The sequence below is a fragment of the Calonectris borealis genome, chromosome 11 (genome assembly GCF_964195595.1).
Source record: "Calonectris borealis chromosome 11, bCalBor7.hap1.2, whole genome shotgun sequence".
Lineage (NCBI taxonomy): Eukaryota > Metazoa > Chordata > Aves > Procellariiformes > Procellariidae > Calonectris > Calonectris borealis.
In genome coordinates this window covers 3,071,142-3,090,870 of record NC_134322.1, presented here as the reverse complement: position 1 = coordinate 3,090,870, position 19,729 = coordinate 3,071,142, and the positions used below count along the sequence as shown (strand labels likewise).

At 41.6% G+C, this 19,729-nt stretch overlaps 1 protein-coding gene across 2 annotated transcripts in view; it reads right to left on the bottom strand.

Annotated features, from left to right (window-relative positions):
• MEGF11 (multiple EGF like domains 11) overlaps positions 1 to 19,729 on the bottom strand; it is a 213,583-nt gene that overhangs the window by 40,580 nt on the left and 153,274 nt on the right. For both annotated transcript variants that reach the window (XM_075159743.1, XM_075159742.1), the window contains exons 9-11: positions 18,805 to 18,968; positions 18,295 to 18,397; positions 2,099 to 2,245 (exon numbers count right to left, since the gene is read on the bottom strand). In XM_075159743.1, the coding sequence (XP_075015844.1) occupies positions 2,099 to 2,245; positions 18,295 to 18,397; positions 18,805 to 18,968 (414 nt within the window). The remainder of the gene's footprint in view (positions 1 to 2,098; positions 2,246 to 18,294; positions 18,398 to 18,804; positions 18,969 to 19,729) is intronic.

Below are 19,729 nucleotides of genomic sequence, written 5' to 3'. Positions count from 1 at the left end.
AAAGCTGATTTCTAAACATATTAGGTGCAATACCTGTGTTCAGTTGGGACAGTCAGTTTATACATGCCATTGCAGGAGCAGCATCCATCAGTGATGAACAGAATCTAAAAATGGTAATTACGGTAACAGCATACAAAATCACCTAATTTGCATCAGCAATCACACCAGATAGCTGAGTAAACTTGTCATGAACCGTGTGCTTAATTTGCTTAAAACCTGGATTGAAATTATTATAGAATTTGTACATAAGGTATAGTGCCAAGATTATGGCTTGGTATCTCTTATAAACGCGTATTGTCGCTTCTAAGCACATGTAGAATGAAAAACCATCCACTGTCCAAACATTCACTGCGATAGATAAGCACAAAGAAATGTTAAATTGCAGTAAGTAGTGTAAAAATGACTTTATATGTTTTTATTTTTACTCCTGTGATTCTCTGTTATATAGTTCTGGCTCAGTGGTTACTATATCATGTCCGTTCTATTTTTTCACCGAATGAGAATTTTTCTCTTGGTCCGTATGTTCACAGAGGGTGTCAGGTTCTTACACTACTGCAGATTTCCAGCTGGAACTTAGCTGACAGGTTTGTTGATGATGCACTAGCTATAAAACAACCTGGATCATTCCTGGAGACATTTCTGCAGGCCTAAGAGCAGTAAACTATCCCGGTGTCTCATGTAATCCTGATTACACAGACAGAACAAGCTGGCTGAGTATCATCCTCAGTACTGCCCTTTACAGGCTAAATTCTGTTTCTAAATGAATTTCCAAGAGAAAAATGGGAATGATTCTGAGAGCAAACCTAGCAGGCTAAAGCTACCTTCACCTACAGAGGCATCCTCTTCACAAGTTAGTTCTGAGCCTGAAATCTCGCAGAAGAAGTGGGAGCAAGCTGAATTCCCTGGCCGTATATTCAAGAGAGGCATTTCAGCGACACAAGGCAATAGCAGAAACATCCGCAGAACCCCTCTGCTGTCACCCCAGCAGGGAGGAAAATTTCTCCCCATGAGGTCCTCAGCAAATGTCCTCGGGGAGCAGCCTGATTACTGGAGTTGCAAGCTGGGGACATGTTTTGCCTCTTGTAGCCTACATGCCATCAGCTGATAAAACTAAGCTGTTTTTTTAATCTCGGAAAGGTCAGAAACTATTAACTTCTGGAAGTTTCGCACTCTTAGGGTTTCAAATTTGTAAAACAATTTCTTCCCCAATTTCCTGAGGCTCTGAGCACCACGTTTTAGCCTTGGAGAGCGGTTTTACAGCTATATAGATATGCTGAAGCACCTGGAAATTGGGGTTTATAATGGAAATGCTTATAGGCCATTAACTACAGCAGTGCTAGAGGTCATTGTTATAATGGCTTTAAATAAAAATTGTCAGCCACAAATTATTTTTAGAGATGAGTGTGTTCTAGTGTCAAGTGTAACCGGTGAAATCAAAGGGGATATATGAACTGGGCACGCAGAATGTCTTACAGGAAGAACAAGAGCCTCTGCAGAAAAGAAAGACAAATCCATTTCTTGTTTACACAGGAAGAAGGTTGCGTGTAGTTTGGATCAGTGAATAAGGGTCCCTAAGGGGCAAATGCAGCTTCCCAGATAGAGCAAATGAGAGGATTTTTATCTCCTTGGCATATTTTAATATGTAGCAGCAGAGAATCAGACAAGAGCTATTTCAGGCTGCTGTGTTTCTTTTTCTGGCATATAAGAAAACATTGTCTTGTTATTTTGATAGCCAACGCTCATCCACTTGTCATTATGTGATGGGTCGTAGCTGACTGTTTAACAGGTATCCTATAGTTTACCAGCACTTAACTGTAAATCTGTTTTTGCCCAAATCCTGCCAAGTTTGGTATGTAAAGGTGTTGCTCCTTCTTTCAGATCACCTGTGACCTCCAGGTGCTGTGGAAGAAACACAAGGCACCACGCAATGCAGTAGAGTCTTGAATTCTTCATCAAGAAGCATTTTTTAGGCCAGCTCTTGCCCTTAAGAAGTCATGAGCTAAAGCAGCTCAGAAACCTGTGGCTTTGTCTGTCTGGTGTCATAAATGAGCATTTCTACCTGCTTTGCTTCTGCCACCACATCTATGGAAAATCTTACTTCTCTGGCACAAGGGTCCTCTGTATCCTGGCGCACAGTCACAGGTGCCATCCTCTGGGGAGCAGGATCCCCCGTTCTCGCAGTTACAGGAGATGGAGCAGTTTGGTCCCCAGCGGCCCTGGGTGCATATATTGTCACAGTGGATGCCTGAAGACGTAAAGGCACACGTTAGGTTTCACACAGCTTACTCTGCTCGTTGATCAAAGAAATGTTTGGCTGGACTGATAGCTCATGGTACATCACAGAGCAAACAAGGGAGCTTGGAAAGGAAATAGCTATCCTTTTATCTGCTTAATAAAGTGAAAATTAAGAAAATGCCAAAGAGGTGAGTTCTGTAGGTGTTAGTGGGCTCCTCTTCAGTCCTCGGCACCATTAAAGAAACTCTGCATGTCATCTGAGACATGAAGGTCAGGAATTGCTTTAAAGTCACAAAATATCTCAAATAACTGGTCTGGAAATACGCAGTTGATTAAAGCCTGAATACTTAACTGTTGTGAATTGGAAGACCAAAAAAAGAAAAATCAGGGTTCTGCAAAAACATGTCCAGTATTTGGATTCTTGAACATATGTAAATTCAGTTCTATGCTGTGTATTGTTCACTTTCTGCTTAAAGCACTGTGCTCTGGGTTATTATGCACATACTCCACATCCACCCAGAGCTCCCCGAGTTCTGTGTTAATGAACCGAGTTCTGATCTAGCAAGCGGCCATATGTGGGCACAGGCTGATCATTTCCATGTTAAATGGAGACTGAGACCTGCCAATCCAGCTCCCAGTGATTCCCAGGGTTGTTGTTTGATATTTATTATTATGAAAAGCAAAGCTTGGAAACACTGAAAGAAGCACGCAGCCAGAAAGCTTAACAGGAGGCTTCTGGCATTGTTTCAACTGGTTTTATTTTAACTGGTAACTTTTAAAAACAACCTTGTGCCACGGCTTGTCACAGATAAATGTAATCTAAGTATTTGGTCCTGCACACCATTACTTGTCCGAGAGGCTTTTACTCCACCGGGATAAGACAGTACCAATACCTGCAATTAGCAGAGCTATTTGCATGATCAAGGGCTCCTTGGACTGAAAAAGGTTTGCAGGATCATGAAGTAAGAGAGACATTAAGCACTGCCAGCTGCAGGGAGTGGCATTAGCAGTAGCACGCTGCAGATACTGATAACAACAGAAAAAATGAATCACAGACTGGCTTGAAAATTTTCCTAACAACATTACCACGCCGGGTGCCTTACAACTGCACCACCAAGATCTGATGGTATACACATGCCCTAGCTAGACTTTGAACATGAAGATGTTCTTTATCATCGATGCACATGTCCCCACTGCATAATGGGATAAATGCAGACAAGGGCTCTGAGAGCCCCAGCCTCAGCCAGAGGTTGGATTAGTGCATCGCTAAGGAGAAATACAATCCCAAGTAATTTCCTCCACCTCTGATAACTTCATCTGGATGCTACAGTAATGGACTGTATTTGTGAAGCTGTGATCTGTACAGTCACCAAACTTTGAGGATTATTAAATCAGCTAAAAGTCATTATAAACACACTTACAGTGCAGTTTCAAGTTGGTTTTATAAATCTCTGAAGTTAATACAGTAAGAAATACTGCAGAGCCAAAATTTCCCTTTTCTGAAGATTAATCAGACAATTATAACGTCCCTTCCTAGAAAATCTTAACCAAGTCTGGCAAAAGTACAGTTTGAAATGGGGTTTCTAGTAATACATGATCATAGCTTTATTTATAAAGAGGCATAGTCCATGCTGTAGAGCTTAATAAAAACCACATTAAAAACAGTAAAAACATAATACAAGCTCAATCCCTTAATATCTAAGTAAATAAATCTGAAAAAAAGGAATGCAAAAAGAGACAAGGAACATTTGTATTAGTAAAATCAAGAAAAACAATTATTTTAATACAGTCTTCCCTACTCCCTTTGAAATCAAATATATCCTTGGATTACTTAAACAGCAAATGCTTTGTGTGTGCATTTATGTAATACATCTACCGTACTCTGTAATTAAAAAGTCCTACAATAAATCGTAAATAAATAAATGCATTTCATATTTATACATACATATATATGATCATTTGTAGTTTTGAGAGTCTCAGCATGAGCTCCCAGAAATGAAATTCAGATACAAATGTAGAAAAATGTGTATCTTTTCCTCCTGACTGCAGCATTAAAAATACAATTCTCTCATTGTGAATGGGCTATTTATAAATGGAGACAATTAAACAGCATTATTTCTTGTCTCTTTTGGCAAAGTTTGGGGAAGAATGACATTGACTCCTTTCTCTTGAAAGGTAGCTGAATTAGAATGCCATGGCTGTTCTTTGCAGCAGCAAAGTCCTTCCTTTAGTAATGAATAATGAGGGATGTCTTCCCGCTCCTAACGAAGGCAATGAGTCATTGTGAAGCCGATTGTTGTAACGAAATGTAAAGGGGGGAAAAGGAAACCATTTAGAAGACACTGATACCCATTATAGCAGTTATTTATTTATAAATTTTCAGAAGACAAGCGAGAAGGTGCCGCAATCGATTTTTACTACTTTATATTACTCTAAGTTAATTCTCATGGAAGACTTCATTTTTGGAGGCTCCTACACACATTGAATTGCAAATGTAAATGAGAAGTTAAAACTGCATCTGGACATGCATGTCTTACGGAATTGTGCTAAAAAAAGCACCTTAATTTTACAATTCCCTAACTTGACAGCATATGAAGGGGGAGTCCATCCCTCCCAGCTACTTTACAATCGAGAGCCAGTGAAGCAGCAAGTTTCTTTAATGTAAAACTTTAATATTTACTTAGGAACTTGCTGATGAACATTTCTGATAAGCAATTAGTTTTCAATTTCCAGAAATATAAAAAATGCTTAAGTTGACACATCTCTGTATTATCTCATGTTACAACCACAGATTCCTAATTTATGAACAAATGCCTTGTTTCACAAGCATGATGCAGAAATTAGAAAGACAACTATCAGAAGAAGTCGTCCTTGAAGCTGCAGGAAGCAGTTTTATACATAAACTCTATTGCCTAGATACCAGGAAATTATCTTACTGCCTGAGGCTGTGGCTCACAATTGCAGATACTAGTATGAAATTACACTTCCAAGACCTTCTTAAACAATGTTCTGGGGGTGAACTGTAAATGAAATTCACATAACTTACATAAAATTACAGTTATCCACTGTATGTGGGCAAAGGACGTTTGCACTCTCATGCAGTAATCCAGAGCCAAGGTAAGAGCAGGGTCCACTGTGGCTTTTAATTCAGTCTGTGAAACAGCAGCCACAAAACCTCCATGTCCCGGAGTGGATTTGGGGTACTGGATTTCTGCAGACACTGTCTGCTCTCCAGTAGGATTTACACTGCTCTCCTTTGGACTGCTCTGTACATGGAGTTTAGCTGACGGTCCCAGGAGTAGCTTCACTTCCCCTTCCCCACGCCGTCTTCCTTTGCACACACAGTGGGTAGGAAAAACAGTACTAAGCACCCGAATTGCTGTTGTGTATGTTGTGAAAAACACAATGTGGAATGAACTTAACCCACCAGAGGAGTCACGACTGCAATCTTTTAAGGGACAACTACATGGGAGAGTTGTTCCAAGCTCTTTCTCCTTAAGGGCCCTTCCAGAATAGTTTACTACCAAGTGGCAAAACAGCTGCTGTCTGGGACCTCGGGAGTATCTGGTGTATCTCAAGCACCGGCTTCCCGAGGGTGAAGCAGTCGGGTTGTGCAGGGATCTTCCAGTGCAGAGCTGAAGAGGGTATCTTGATAGAGGAAAGCAGCAGGGATAGAGGTAGAGGAGGAAGCATGTCTGGCAAGAGCACGGGCTGACAGAAACTCGTCAAGTCACATATGTTTTATGGTAATAATATGTATGGTATATTGTAGTCCAGTTCTGCTGCATAGGGGCTAAAGAGGCGTGTGTCTGGTGGCTTGATGCGGTATAAGCTTGTGTCTGGCTTACACGGAGCAGTGCAAATTTCTACTGGATGAAGTCGGTTCTTTGTATTAAAATTTACAAAGTGGGCTGTGAAGGGTTCAGTTAACATCCCCACAACCATCATGAAAAGGAGCAAGAAAAGGAAAAAGGAAAAAAAACCCAAGCCATACAACTGGGATGTAAGTCATCTATTGAAGAGCTACTTCATATACTGCTTTCATTAATAATCTTCAATGGCTTCAATGAAAGTTTGTCAAAGTGATGCAGATTTAGTACTGCCTGTAACTATATCACATTGAAGGACTTTGGAGGGTGAAATTCCTGAAAGCCAGACATAAGTAGAATTCCCTTTTTTCCCTCTCCAGCTTACTTGTGCAATTGCACTCGTGCTCGGGGATTACATCTCTAGCTCTTAATAAAGCCTGCCATTGTTTTTCTGCCTTGTCTCTAGACAGTTGGAAACTAATACTCCAAACACAATAGAAGAGCAAAAATGGATGGAATAAATGAGAATCAGTGGCCTATTTTTGACCACTGCTATCCCCCTGACAGTAGCCTCTGCAGCAGGGCCTGTATGCTGCCCAGCATCTAATTATTTTTCAGGGAAGTAGGAATTTGATAAATTATAGTATGCGGCTCCCTTCCCCCCATGTACTTTAATTTTATATCTAGCAGTGTACAACTGTAATTATTCCTCTGAATAAGATCTTCTTTTTTTTTTTTTTCAATAGTCACAATCTAAAGACAGATGCAACATCAATTAGCAATGACAGGAATGATTTCAGCAGACATTTGAATCCAACACAAACATTGTGCTCTCCTCCACCTGTCTTTCAACATGACATGATGTCATAATAATCTCTTATTTCTGGCATTTGAATAGCTTTGGAAAAAACTGCTTTTTATGCATAAATAGGCCTTGGATTTATGCAGGCAATACAGTGAAGGCCTGAAGTTTGGTGAGTCACGCTTGGCTTTGATCTGGAATGCCTGGTAGCTTTTGTCTTTGGCAATATTATTTCTCAGTGGTGGCTTGCCTACCTGTTGACACAGTACATAATGGCAAAACCACAACAGTACCAATACTGCTTCAACAGCAGAAAATAGCCTAATGATTATAGCTGCAAGGCTATTTTAGATGATAGGTAAATCCAGAAAGTGGGCCAGCAAGCACTTGATCGCACTGAAAAGAGGTATGGGAATGTATCACTGAATGTGATCTCTATAATGGGCTGCTCCTGCATGCGATACCATCCCTGCGGTCTCCATCACGCAGGACTGTCCTGCCTACGGTGATCCCTTTGGCAGCTGTAGCACATCTCCTACCAAACCGTCAGCCCTGGAGGGGTTCCTAGGCGTGTGGTTGTCATGCCAGGGTCAGAGCCAGAGTCCGCTGCGGTCACCTGGACCTCTTGCCTTGGCCTCCTAATTCGTACATTTATTTCTGATAATGATTTCTATAATCATACGTTCACGTTTTCTTTAACCTTACTCTCTTCTCTTTCCCCAGTACTTTTATTGCTGTTACACTTACATTTTCCCTATAAATTCTATTTAAATCAGCTTTGTTTTTTAAGATTAGATCAGCATGCTTTCCTAAGTAGTGAATATTTTGCTGCTTCAGTCTATAAAAGGTAAAAGAAAATTCAATACGAACATAAGAAAGAACTGTCCGATTAGCTCTGGATCAGCTGTTCAGAAGGTGTTATGACAGCGTACGAACAAGAGTTCATAAAGGATTCTTGATGCTTTTCTATCACTTTTTGCATTTTCATGTTTATTCCTACCTGAGGGAAACCCTGAAGTATTTGACTCGGATCCAGTCAGAAACACCACAGCACAATTTGTGACAGCTCAGCATTTAAGGATGCTGAAGAATGAGAAAAATCTGCTTGGGGAGGGCAGCAGATAGAAGAAAACATAAAGGGATCGCTCATAAAATTAAATGGAAACATTAAGAATTGATGGCTGCTCATCTAGTCCGCAAATAAGCTATTTTTTTTTTTCTATATAGTGACACTATAACAGCAGCCACATTCACATTATCTATGAACTTTTGTGGTGTTCTCAAAATGCTTTTCTAACTGTGAATTTTTTTTCAAATTGATGCGGTGGAGCCCGCCCTTACCTTGCTAAGCATTGTTCACTGGTGGGCTTCAGAGGGGCGACTCGGAGAAAGGGAAGAGCATCTTTGGTCATAGGCTTGCCAAGCTGGTGAAGAGGGCTTTAAACTAACGTTCCCAGGGGAGGGGAACCTCAGTCCACCCCACTCCTACCAGTTTGATACCAGTGCCAGCAGCAGATGCCCAGAGCCTGGAGAAGGATCACAGGTCAGCAGGAGAGCACCTGAAGAGCAGCACAAGGGAACTCCAGCCGCCCCAGCCAGTCAGTCAGCTCCATCGGGGCCCAGCTTAAATGCCCCTATGCAAACGCACGTAGCGTGGGGAATCAACAAGAGGAGTTAGAGACCTGCCGACCCCTGCAGGGCTGTGGTCCGCATCACGGAGACGTGGCGGGAGGGCTCCTATGACTGCAGTGTTGGAACGGAAGGATACAGGCTCTTTAGGAAGGCCAGGCAAGGGAGACGAGGAGGGGGTGTCGCCCTCTACGTCAATGACCAGCTGGAGCTCATGGAGCTCCACCTGGGGAGGGGTGAGGAGCTGACTGAGAGCCTATGGGTCAGGATTAACGGGAGGGCAGGGACAGGTGACATTATAGTGGGGGTCTGCTACAGCCTGACCAGGAAGACCGAGTAGATGAGGCCCCCTATAGACATACAGGAGCAGCCTCACGTTCACAAGGCCCGGTCCTCATGGGGAAGTTCAACCACTCCGATATCTGTCGGAGGGACAACACAGCAGGGCATAAGCAATCTGGGAGGTTCCCAGAATGCATTGATGATAACTTCCTAGTGATAGAGGAGCCAACGAGGAGAGGTGCTATGCTGGACCTTGTTCTCACCAATAAGGAGGGGCTGGTGGGGAATGTGAAGCTCAAGGGCAGCCTTGGCTGCAGTGACCATGAAATGGTGGAGTTCAAGATCCTTAGACCAGCAAGGAGGGCGCACAGCAAGCTCACTACCCTGGACTTCAGGAGAGCAGACTTTGGCCTCTTCAGGGATCTGCTTGGTAGAGTGCCATGGGACAAAGCACTGGAGGGAAGAGGGGCCCAAGAAAACTGGTTAATATTCAAGGATCACCTCCTCCAAGCTCAGGAGCGATGCATCCCAACAAAGAGGAAGTCAGGCAAAAATGCCAGGAGGCCTGCATGGATGAACAAGGAGCTCCTGGGCAAACTCAAACACAAAAAGGAAGCCTACAGAGGGTGGAAGCAGGGACAGGTAGCCTGGGAGGAATACAGAGAAATTGTCCAAGCAGCCAGGGACGAGGTTAGGAAACCTAAAGCCCTGATAGAATTAAATCTGGCCAGGGATGTCAAGGGCAACAAGAAAAGCTTCTAAAGGTACGTTGGTGATAAAAGGAAGACTAGGGAAAATGTGGGCCCTCTCCAGAAGGAAACAGGAGACCTGGTTACCTGGGATATGGAGAATGCTGAGGTATTCAGTGACTTTTTTGCCTCAGTCTTCACTGGCAAGTGCTCAAGCCATACTGCCCAAGTCGTAGAAGGCAAAGGCAGGGACTGGGAGAATGAAGAACCACCCGCTGTAGGAAAAGATTAGGTTCGAGACCATCTAAGGAACCTGAAGGTGCGCAAGTCCATGGGACCTGATGAGATCCATCTGCGGGAACTGGCGGATGAAGTTGCCAAGTCACTATCCATGATGTTTGAGAAGTCATGGCAGTCCAATGAAGTTCCCACTGACTGGAAAAGGGGAAACATAATTCCCCATTTTTAAAAAGGGAAAAAAGGAAGACCCGGGGAACTACAGGCCAGTCAGTCTCACCTCTGTGCCCGGCAAGATCATGGAGCGGATCTTCCTGGAAACTATGCTAAGGCATATGAAGGTGATTGGTGACATGGAAAATAAGGAGGTGACTGCGTGCCCAGCAGGTCAAGGGAGGTGATTCTGCCCCTCTACTCCGCTCTCTTGAGAGCCCACCTGGAGTACTGTGTTCAGCTCTGGGGTTCCCGACATAAGAAGGACATGGACCTGTTGGAGCAAGTCCATGAAGATTATCAGGGGACTGGAGCACCTCTCCTATGAAGACAGGTTGAGAGAGTTGGGGTTGTTCAGCTTGGAGAAGAGAAGGCTCCGGGGAGACCTTATAGCAGCCTTCCAGTACCTAAAGGGGGCCTGTAGGAAAACTGGAGAGGGACTTTTGACAAGGGTATGTAGTGATAGGACAGGGGTAATGGCTTTAAACTGAAAGAGGGTAGATTTAGATTAGATATAAGGAAGAAATTCTTCACTATGAGGGTGGTGAGGCACTGGAAGACATTGCCCAGAGAAGTTGTGGATGCCCCATCCCTGGGAGTGTTCAAGGCCAGGTTGGATGGGGCTTTGAGCAACCTGGTCTAGGGGAAGGTGCCCGTGGCCATGGCAGGGGGGTTGGAACTAAATGATCTTTAAGGTCCCTTCCAACCCAAACCATTCTATGATTCTGTGATGACTCCTGTGTGTAACAGCCCATCAGTCTAAATGAAAGCTCCATGATCTGGTCCTAAATAATGAAGACTAAGCCTTTCCCTGCAGCCAGTGAAAAATTCTGAATTGTCTCTTCTCTCATCATTGCATGGGCGATTTATGCACCCATTAATGTAAGTGTTTTTCTGAAAGTAATACACTTACAGCCTAATGCACCTCTGTGGAGCACTAATCGTACCCCTATTTTTAATTATCTAGAGAAAACTCCAGATATGAATCATCCAACTCAGGGAATTTATGCAATAAAAGCTTTTGAGGCAAGAGACCTACCTCACAAGAAATTGAGTACGTCAAAATGTTTGCTAAAATTAACGATCATCTGGTTCCCTTTGCTACAGGGTATTCTCCAGGGTGCACTATTGCAGGAAGAAAAGTTGCCACTAGCAGAAAGGGCAGATCTTGAAGAAAACTGTACTAAAAGGAGTCAAGTCCTATGCAATCCTCCTTCACATTTAGGATGCTTCCTTCCTACTACTTCTCAAACTCTGGACATGGTTTCACGCCAGGAAGGAAGAGAAACCTGGGAAAGATCCAAGCAGACCATCAGCAGGTGAGGGAGGAACGTGTAAGTGGGAAAAAACGTATTGCTTTCCTGACTTTTAAACGTTCAAGCCCCCAAGCTAAGCCATGAGCTAAGAACACAGTTTAGCAAGAGCTCTTGTACAACGGAATGTGTGCAAGCCTTTCGTGTTTAATAATGTTGACTGAAATTCAACCTTTTCTCCTTTGTGTAGAATGGGAAGGAGGATGTTTACAATATTTGTCACTGCAAACACTTTCACCTATAACATATATATACAACATTTTAGCTTGCTGGCTGTTTATTGAATGATCTTTCCTTTTTCTTCTTTCACACACAGCATGCCAGCATCCAGTATTTAGTCTGCTGACATGTTCACAAATAATTTTTCATCGCTTCTCGCCCACATTTATTTATACGTGAATGTATTGTACACACAGCCAAGCTTATATATAGAATGCCTCCATATTAAAATGGAAAATGGTTTAATATCTCTAGCATCAAGTTTCATTTTTTTAGAACCCATTAAATTAGCATAATCCAGGATGCCATCTAAGCTATATCTTTTCACGTAAATTTAAAAGCTGCCCTTCAATAAGGGAAAATAACCCCCAAAATAAATACAAAGATAAATGAACTCGTATCTCTTCTGTGTTTATAAGACTAATACTGCAATCATTTGCATGCATGCTTAAGTTTAGCAGTAGGCTTACTGCAGATTCTAATTATAGTCTAAAGGTCTGATCCAACTCCTACTGAATGAGTGGCAAAAATCCAATTGATTTCATGGAAGGTGAAATATATACTAAATCTGGCACAGGACAAACACAACTAAACCTCGCTTAGATGCGAATCTGGAGCCCCCTAGATATCTGCCAAGGAATGCACAGACATAATTAATGTCAGGACATCAATGAAGTCTTTGATATAACTTCATAATTCATATTTTTTAAAATTAGCCTTATATCAGCAGGAACCATACTTAAAGGTTCCTGTCAAAGAGAGAATTTTTAAGCACAGCCTGACATTAAAATCTTATCAACTCACTTGAAATTAAGTCAATGAAAAATTAAAGCTAATTTCTAATAAGCTTATGTTACATTCATAGACTAAAGGGCACTTGTCGAATCCAGAGAGTAAGCATACCTTTTCATATGGAAAAGATTTTCACATTTGAAAGGCAGAGGCCAGAAGAGAGGCTAAAATGCACCATTTTAGACTGACTCTCAAAATGTCTAGTTTTTCTGTCTGTTTAAAGCTAATGTAAGGATACAGAATAATCACAGAAATAAATTATTAATTTAAAAATCTGGGATAAGACTGCCAAAAGTGATAAGTGCAAAATATGGTTTAGATAATGGGATTAGACATCTAGAAAATGCATGTTTAATAGGAACTTACTATTGCTCCATTCTGATATTTTAGGCTTTGTATTAGAAACCACAAGAGTACGAAACAGCCTGATTTAAAAGAAAAGCCAACCCACAACATTATGAATTCTAAAATGCTGTGGATCTCTTCAGCTAAAAACCTGTAGGTGCATAAAACAAGTCCTAGATTTTTTCTGGTTTTAAAGATGCACGGAAAAGTCAGCTACCAATTATGTCAGCATGGTCTTGGAGTTGATCTGTTAATGACAATAGAATTATTTTGGCTTCAACCTAGTACAGATGAGGATAGGATCTGGCCCTAAGATTATAAACTGGATACTGCTGCAATTGAAGAAAAGTCATATTAATACAAACAAAATGCATTTGATGGAAAACTAAATGGAAAGTTTTTTTTTTTCTTGAAAGATATACCACCTTTTTGCAAAGAACTCGGAAAAAGTGAAGTTAAAAATACCTTAGAGCTCACCGTCAAAGTGGTCACTGTTTCTTTAAAATTCAAAAAGGCCTTCCCTTGAGTAACAGGCTTATCGGTTTTACTGAATTAATGTGTCCACAGGAGGGAAGAGACATGTTTCTGTGTTTGAGTGACAGTGCAGATGTCACTCGCAGCCTGCAAATTCTCACAAACGCAAAGTCTCATTCCTCAAAGCTCACCTTATCTGTGACCAGCCGATGTTTCCTGACCCCATTAACTCGCTTATACAATCACATGTGGAAATCCCTACAACTTGAGACTACCACAACTACTGTACAATATTTCTGGACATGATAAGAGACAATTAGGGTTTATGTTGCTGGCAATGCATGAAAGTTATTGAGGTTGTAAAGGACAGTGAAATATATATTTTGATTTCCCGTATGTAATGGCAAAGAGGGAGGCTGCTCTTATGAGACATGAATGAAGCCTGAAGGTGAAAAGTACCAACGCAATAACAAGATGTTTCTTCGTTACCGGCACATATCATTTTCATACCTGTATTTGCCATCCTGATTAATTAAGGAAAATCTGTGAGGGGTTCTTTTATAATTAACTATGCGATGCACACTTCTATATTTTCCATCTTACATCTACAGTACCATCCTATTTTCCCCACACATTTTTGGGATGTCAAAATCTACTGAATAAACTTTGGCTTCAGATACTCAGAAAAGCTACTGAGTAAACTAGTTCAGTGGATAATTGAGATAGCATCGCGACTGCAGCATTCTATAAAAAACAGAGCACGATATAAAAAAAAGAAAGACAGAACCAAGATTCGGATAAGATAGCATTTCAGATTAAAGGAATTCAGATAAACAGGATTTTAACTGACCTTAACATTTACAGGAATGGAATATATCCCCTGCAGTTCATTTCCTATTTAATCCCACTGTAATATCTGAAAGGTTAACAAAATACACACTGCCACAATTAACTTGAAGCACATTGACTCGTTACGGGGAGGAAATGAGCTTTCTGTGAATATCAGCCGGGCCTGTGGTTTTCCTTTCTGTAATCTGTTTGCGAGTGGGTTGTCTGACTGTGAAAACGGACAGATTCGGGTCTTAGAGACACAGTGAGCAATGGCTCTGTGTGGCTTCCCAGGGAGTCCTGCTAACCTGGCTCAGGTCAAGCACGAAGGGAGCACCTCCAGAAATTAGAGGACAGGCCAGAAGCTATGACCAATTTAATTATTGAGGGTTGTACTGAGTGAACCAATAAAGGCTATGTAGTAGTAACTAGTTGGTATCTGTGAGGACACCATTTCTGGTACCAAACCTGGTGCCAGCAGCCACCTTGAGGAGAGAGGACCAAGCTGATGGGGTTTGCAGTTCAGCTTGCATAACCCGTATGGCTTAGCTGGAGCTGTAATTTCCAGAGCCACACAGCATTACGGAGGAATGCTACGGAGGAAATTACCCTAGCTTCTGACCCACCCAGCCAGGCTACCAGGGTAGCCGGTCCTTTTCTGTCCAGTTTCAGGTTATTTATGAAGTAAGAGGAGCCTAATTGAAATTTCTGATCTTATCACTGCCACTGCCTCTCCAGGAGAGGAGGTTGCATCTGGGCGAGATGAGACTGATGTCTGCTTCTCTAGGACCTGTTTGCTTGCAAAGAACTTCCAGTAAATGCTCTACCACACAGCTTTTCTGCGCTTCCATTCTCTCTGCGGATTCAGTGTGTGCAAGATCCCTAATTAACCAAATGCAATTAGCACCGAAGCACTCCATTTTCAAGCATTTTCATTTTAACCTGAATGTACACAAAATAACACCTCTTCCACAAATGACTAGTATGTTGGGAGCTTTAAGGTATCTGTGTACACACAGACATAGAGCTGCAAGCACAGAAGCCATAGGTATCTAAAATGCATGGCAGACCTGGAGTAAGAGAGACCCTTATTAATCTTTAGAAAACAATCAGTCTAATCAGTCAAGACTTGATCCTGCTGGGGGCTACACTTTTCCTTTTTAACCAAGCAATAGATATGAACACGTCTTCTTTTGATTTCAAGGGTACTATTTATATATGTGAGGTTACGCATATGCAGTACTGGTGCACGCTAGAGAACTCCATTCAGTGCAAGGCTGAGCCCTTATTGTTATTGCATCTGACATTTCCTTCACATGGAGGAAAATTCAGCTCTGCATTGCGTCGGCAGGTCACAGATCCGATTTTGGCCCACATTTGAACAAGTTTCACTTCACTTGTACCATGTGAGAGCCTTTTGCCAATGTGGTCTTGGTCTTTTAAGCACAAATGTTATGCTTGCCATGCTGTCTACAAAGCCTTTTGTGATACAATGTGCCTGTGTACCTGGTTGGGTAATTTTCAGCAATCACGACAGGGCGCAATCATCTTTAAATCTGATCTGTTTCTCAGGGTCTAACTCCTGCCTTTGGCTGCACACGTGCAATTCCCCACTGAACTTAACGGAAACTGTATGTACATGTCTCTAAGCAGCTTGTTGCCAGTGTGCTTATTTATGCATACAGCTGGTTTGCACAGCTTTGTGATCTGCTGGCTGATACGTGGGAACATCTTCCCCTCTGCCAGGTACACTCAGCTCCTGAAAGCTACCTTCCCCCAGCTGGTACACACAGAAGGGCCTTGTCCTGAATAATAGACTTGATGGGTGGCAGTCATAACATAGTAAAAGGATGGTAGACTGCTATTAACTTAGATTGTATACTACTCTTTACATGCCCTTTTTCTTCTTTTCTGAGTCTTCCTCCATGCTCCTACCGTCTATCAGTCTCTGAAGGTTTGTATCAGTAACATCTTGAAAACCACTTTAAAGAAAATGGGTTCAATCCTCCCCTTGATCTTTACATAGAACACTGACATCAAGAGGGAGTCCCACATGTGGAATGAACATACAGAATATGCTGTTTCAGATGAAGTTTTGTGGCTATTAGGATCAGAAAGCCACGTGAATTCTCTGTCTGGTGTGAGTGGGCAGGAGAACCTTCAGATGTTCCATGATCCTGAACTTTTCTGATCTTTTTCAGGCCATGCCTAATTAGTACCAAATTCAGAAAGCAAAAATTTAAGCCTGAATTATTTATCACGTCATATTTATAAAATGCACTGCAATACACATCATGGCCCAGTTCACAACAACTACAGATAAGATTAATCTTTCACCGATGGCATACTCCTTAATATGAAAATATAATTATCTAGCTGAAGAGTTTCTTAAATTGCATGCTTTCAAACTAGTATGAGCAGAATTTATCCTTGTGTCTGGTGCTAAGCGAAGTGGAAAAAACATTGGAAGCAGAATTGACAAAACACATGTTGGCTCTGTCTGTCTATCAACATTTCCAGTGTACACCTTACACGGCCCTGTCAACATCTCAGCTCCAACCTGGTCTCGAATACTAGCGTAATATTTTCCTCCCTGAAAAGTGATCCTGAAGAAGAGAGTTCCAGAACTGCAGGGACACATTGAAGGATAAAGTGCTTAGTTTGCAGTAAATCCCCTGCAAGTTAAGACACATTTATCTTGCCCAACATGGAAATTAAAAAAAGAAGGATGTCACAGAAATTATTCTTACCTTTACTTGGAGTAATTTGTTTCTGCATTTGATGTACATTTACAGATGTGCATGGGAGTAAGTACAGAGTATTTGTTGCAAATGCCTTTGAGAAAAAGCCACACCTTTAGTCTGCATTATCTGCAAAGTACATTTTCTGCAGTTTCCTCTGGAATGCTACATCCAGAAAGATGTGTAATAAACTTTTAGAGTAAGTGTGTATAAATGTATCTCTTTAATTTACTGTACTTTTAAAAACGATTTTATCCCTTGAAGAAACTCACAATGACTACAGAAAAGCCTACCAACTGTTTCTCTGATGATCACCAATAATGCACAGTGGAGTTTTAAAGCCTGATAGATGGATATATTGACGGTAAAGAGGCTCAAAGAAAGATGAATTCAGTCCAGTGAGTGAAGAATGCAAGCTGGAGGAGGGGATATTAGTGAGCTTATAAAATGGATTTTCTTGTGGGAAAAATGCCCTTTTCAGGGATGCGTGCCCAGTATCTTTGAAAAGTAGCTTTCTTGTAAGCAGTGTGTAGAACTTCCTATTTTTGCATTTAATTCTTAAAAGATTTTTTCCATTGTGTTCCATTGTTCTAGGTATAATTTCATTGCTTTTGCTTCATGCTTCTAGGAGCTGAGCTGCTGTGGTGATGTTCTCTCCGTTAGAAATGGAAGGCATGCATTGGTTTAAAGCATAAATGAAGAGGTAAGGTGTCAGTATCCCAAATGTTGGCTGCCTGATCAGCCTGCCTTGCTCCCTACATTCTTCCAACTTGTACTTGTTTGAAAAACAATTACATTTTCCAAATGAATTGCTGTTAATACAAATGCATTTTGATTGTCAGTGCCACTGGTGGTTCTGCAGTTATGGGCAAGAATGTAAGTTTATTTCCCTCCAGGGCCTCTACAGAGAGCTGAGGGTGATTAACCAGTATTTTAGGCAGCTAAGTGTAAAATACTGGTTGGGTCAATAACTTGCCCCCCGCTGCTGTTATGCTAGCTCTCAAATGCTGGCAAAGAGACGTATCAGTATGGAATCAAGTGCAGGTCTGATTGTACTGAGATCTCCAGCCTGGACTCTCCAACTTCACCGAATATTCCTCTCTGCCTCTGTGTAATCACAAGAACTCTTTGTCAAACCAGCATTAATCTGCTCTCCATAACGACCCTTCTGTGTGATAAGAAGCATGGCAAAACGGGAAAAGCATAAACACAATGTTTTGTGACAAAACTGGGTTTTGTATGATGGAGCAGCTGTAATGATTCTTAGCATTCAGAAAACACCTATCTGCATCCCTAGGTAGGCTGGTCCTAGGATTCACCGTACCACAACTGCACTCCTGTGGAAAGGGCCATTCAAGGAGAAAAACTCTGCAGGATTTCCAGATGATCTGCATCCCTCCTGAGGATTCTTTTTACAGAAAGCTAACATCTGGCTCCAGGTTTGGAGCCATCTTCAACTAATCTGAATACAAATTTAATGAATGCCAATTATTGTCACCATCATGAGTGATTTAAATATGGGTAAGTTCAGCTGATCTTGTCTCAATCTATTATTTAAAAGTTTGCAGTCACAAGTCCAGTGCCATAATTGATGCAATAGCAAAGCAAAACAACCCACCAAAAACCCGAAAAAACACCCCAAACAACAAAAACCCCAAGGTTTACAAAGTTAATTGCTAATTTTACCTGTCCAGCCTGCAAGACAGCAGCAGTAACCGGTGACAGGATCGCACCCATCTGCATGGCTACAGTCACAACGTTCACTGCAATTAAGACCATATGTTCCATCCTTCAAAAAATATAAATAAAAAAGTCTCTCAGTAATCAGTTTTTTGTTCTAAAATGTGCAAAATCATCTATCATGTCCCTCTTAATGCTGAGTTGCGTTTTTTAAATTAACATACAGAGAAGATAGAAACAACTCAGTGCCTAACATTTCTATATAGAACCAAATGAGGAATCACTTTAAAAAATGATGTTCAAGAAAATGCAGATAACACGGCAATAGCTCTGATAAAATATAATGCATAGTATAATACATCTACTTGACTGCTAGAACCCCCATCTGTTATTTACACATGATTTCCTTCAGCTATCCATAGACAAAATGAGATACTGACCTACTGTACATTTAGAAGAGCTATGATGTGGATTATGGCTTTAAAGGGGATGCAAGACCATCCCAGTTGTACTTACAGGACATGGCTGGTCACAGTACTCCCCTTGCCATCCAGGTGAGCAGAGACAAGAGCCATCAGCTGGCCTGCAGGCTGCTCCGTTTGTGCAATAACATGTCTGGTTACAGTTAAGACCCCAACTTCCACTTGAACATGGAATAGAGCAATCCACTCCTTGCCATCCTAAAGAAACGTATGAGAGAACAGCATTTGGGATGTTTTCATGAAAAAAGCAAGGTAGAGACAGCAAGAAAGACAGCTTGCAAACTGCAGCTCTTTGATTCTAGGACCCGTTTCCTCCTGATCTTGGTGTAAATTAAGTCTATCTTGGGGTCAAAGATTGACCCTTTAATTATGACCCCAACTTCATCTACCAGCATCTATATGTACAGAAGGGTGATATAGGTATCACTGTGTTGGCTGTTTACCAGATTAAGGTGTCTGATGCCTCTCTGGGAACTGCTCAGGCAGCAGGAGAGAGCGCAGTACTGTCTGGCAGGCTGGAGACTTGCTGATCAGCAAGAATGCAAGAAAGTTGCCATTTGATGCTGCCTGTTTCTTCCCTCGTATTTTTTTTGAGAATGCTCTTTAATATAAAGAAGCTATTACACCTAAAAAAAGACCAAGGCCATCATTTCTAACCATTAAGGCTCGAATCTTAACCACCAGCCGCACAATGACTTTTATTACACTGCAGCTGTATGTAATGGAGTTGAGCAGTAACTCATGGTTTATACACCCTCATTAAATGGGGTTCTACAGTGATCCATTAATTCATGTTTGAAATGCCAGATTTTATCGTTATTTGCCTCACTTCTGTTTTAGGGCTTATGTATGCCATACAGGCATAGCTCATGTTGGTATTCTGGGGGAAAGCACCGCCACACAGGGAACGTAAGAGGTACTGTGCTATGGAGCGGTACAAGATTTCTCAAGTGATTACT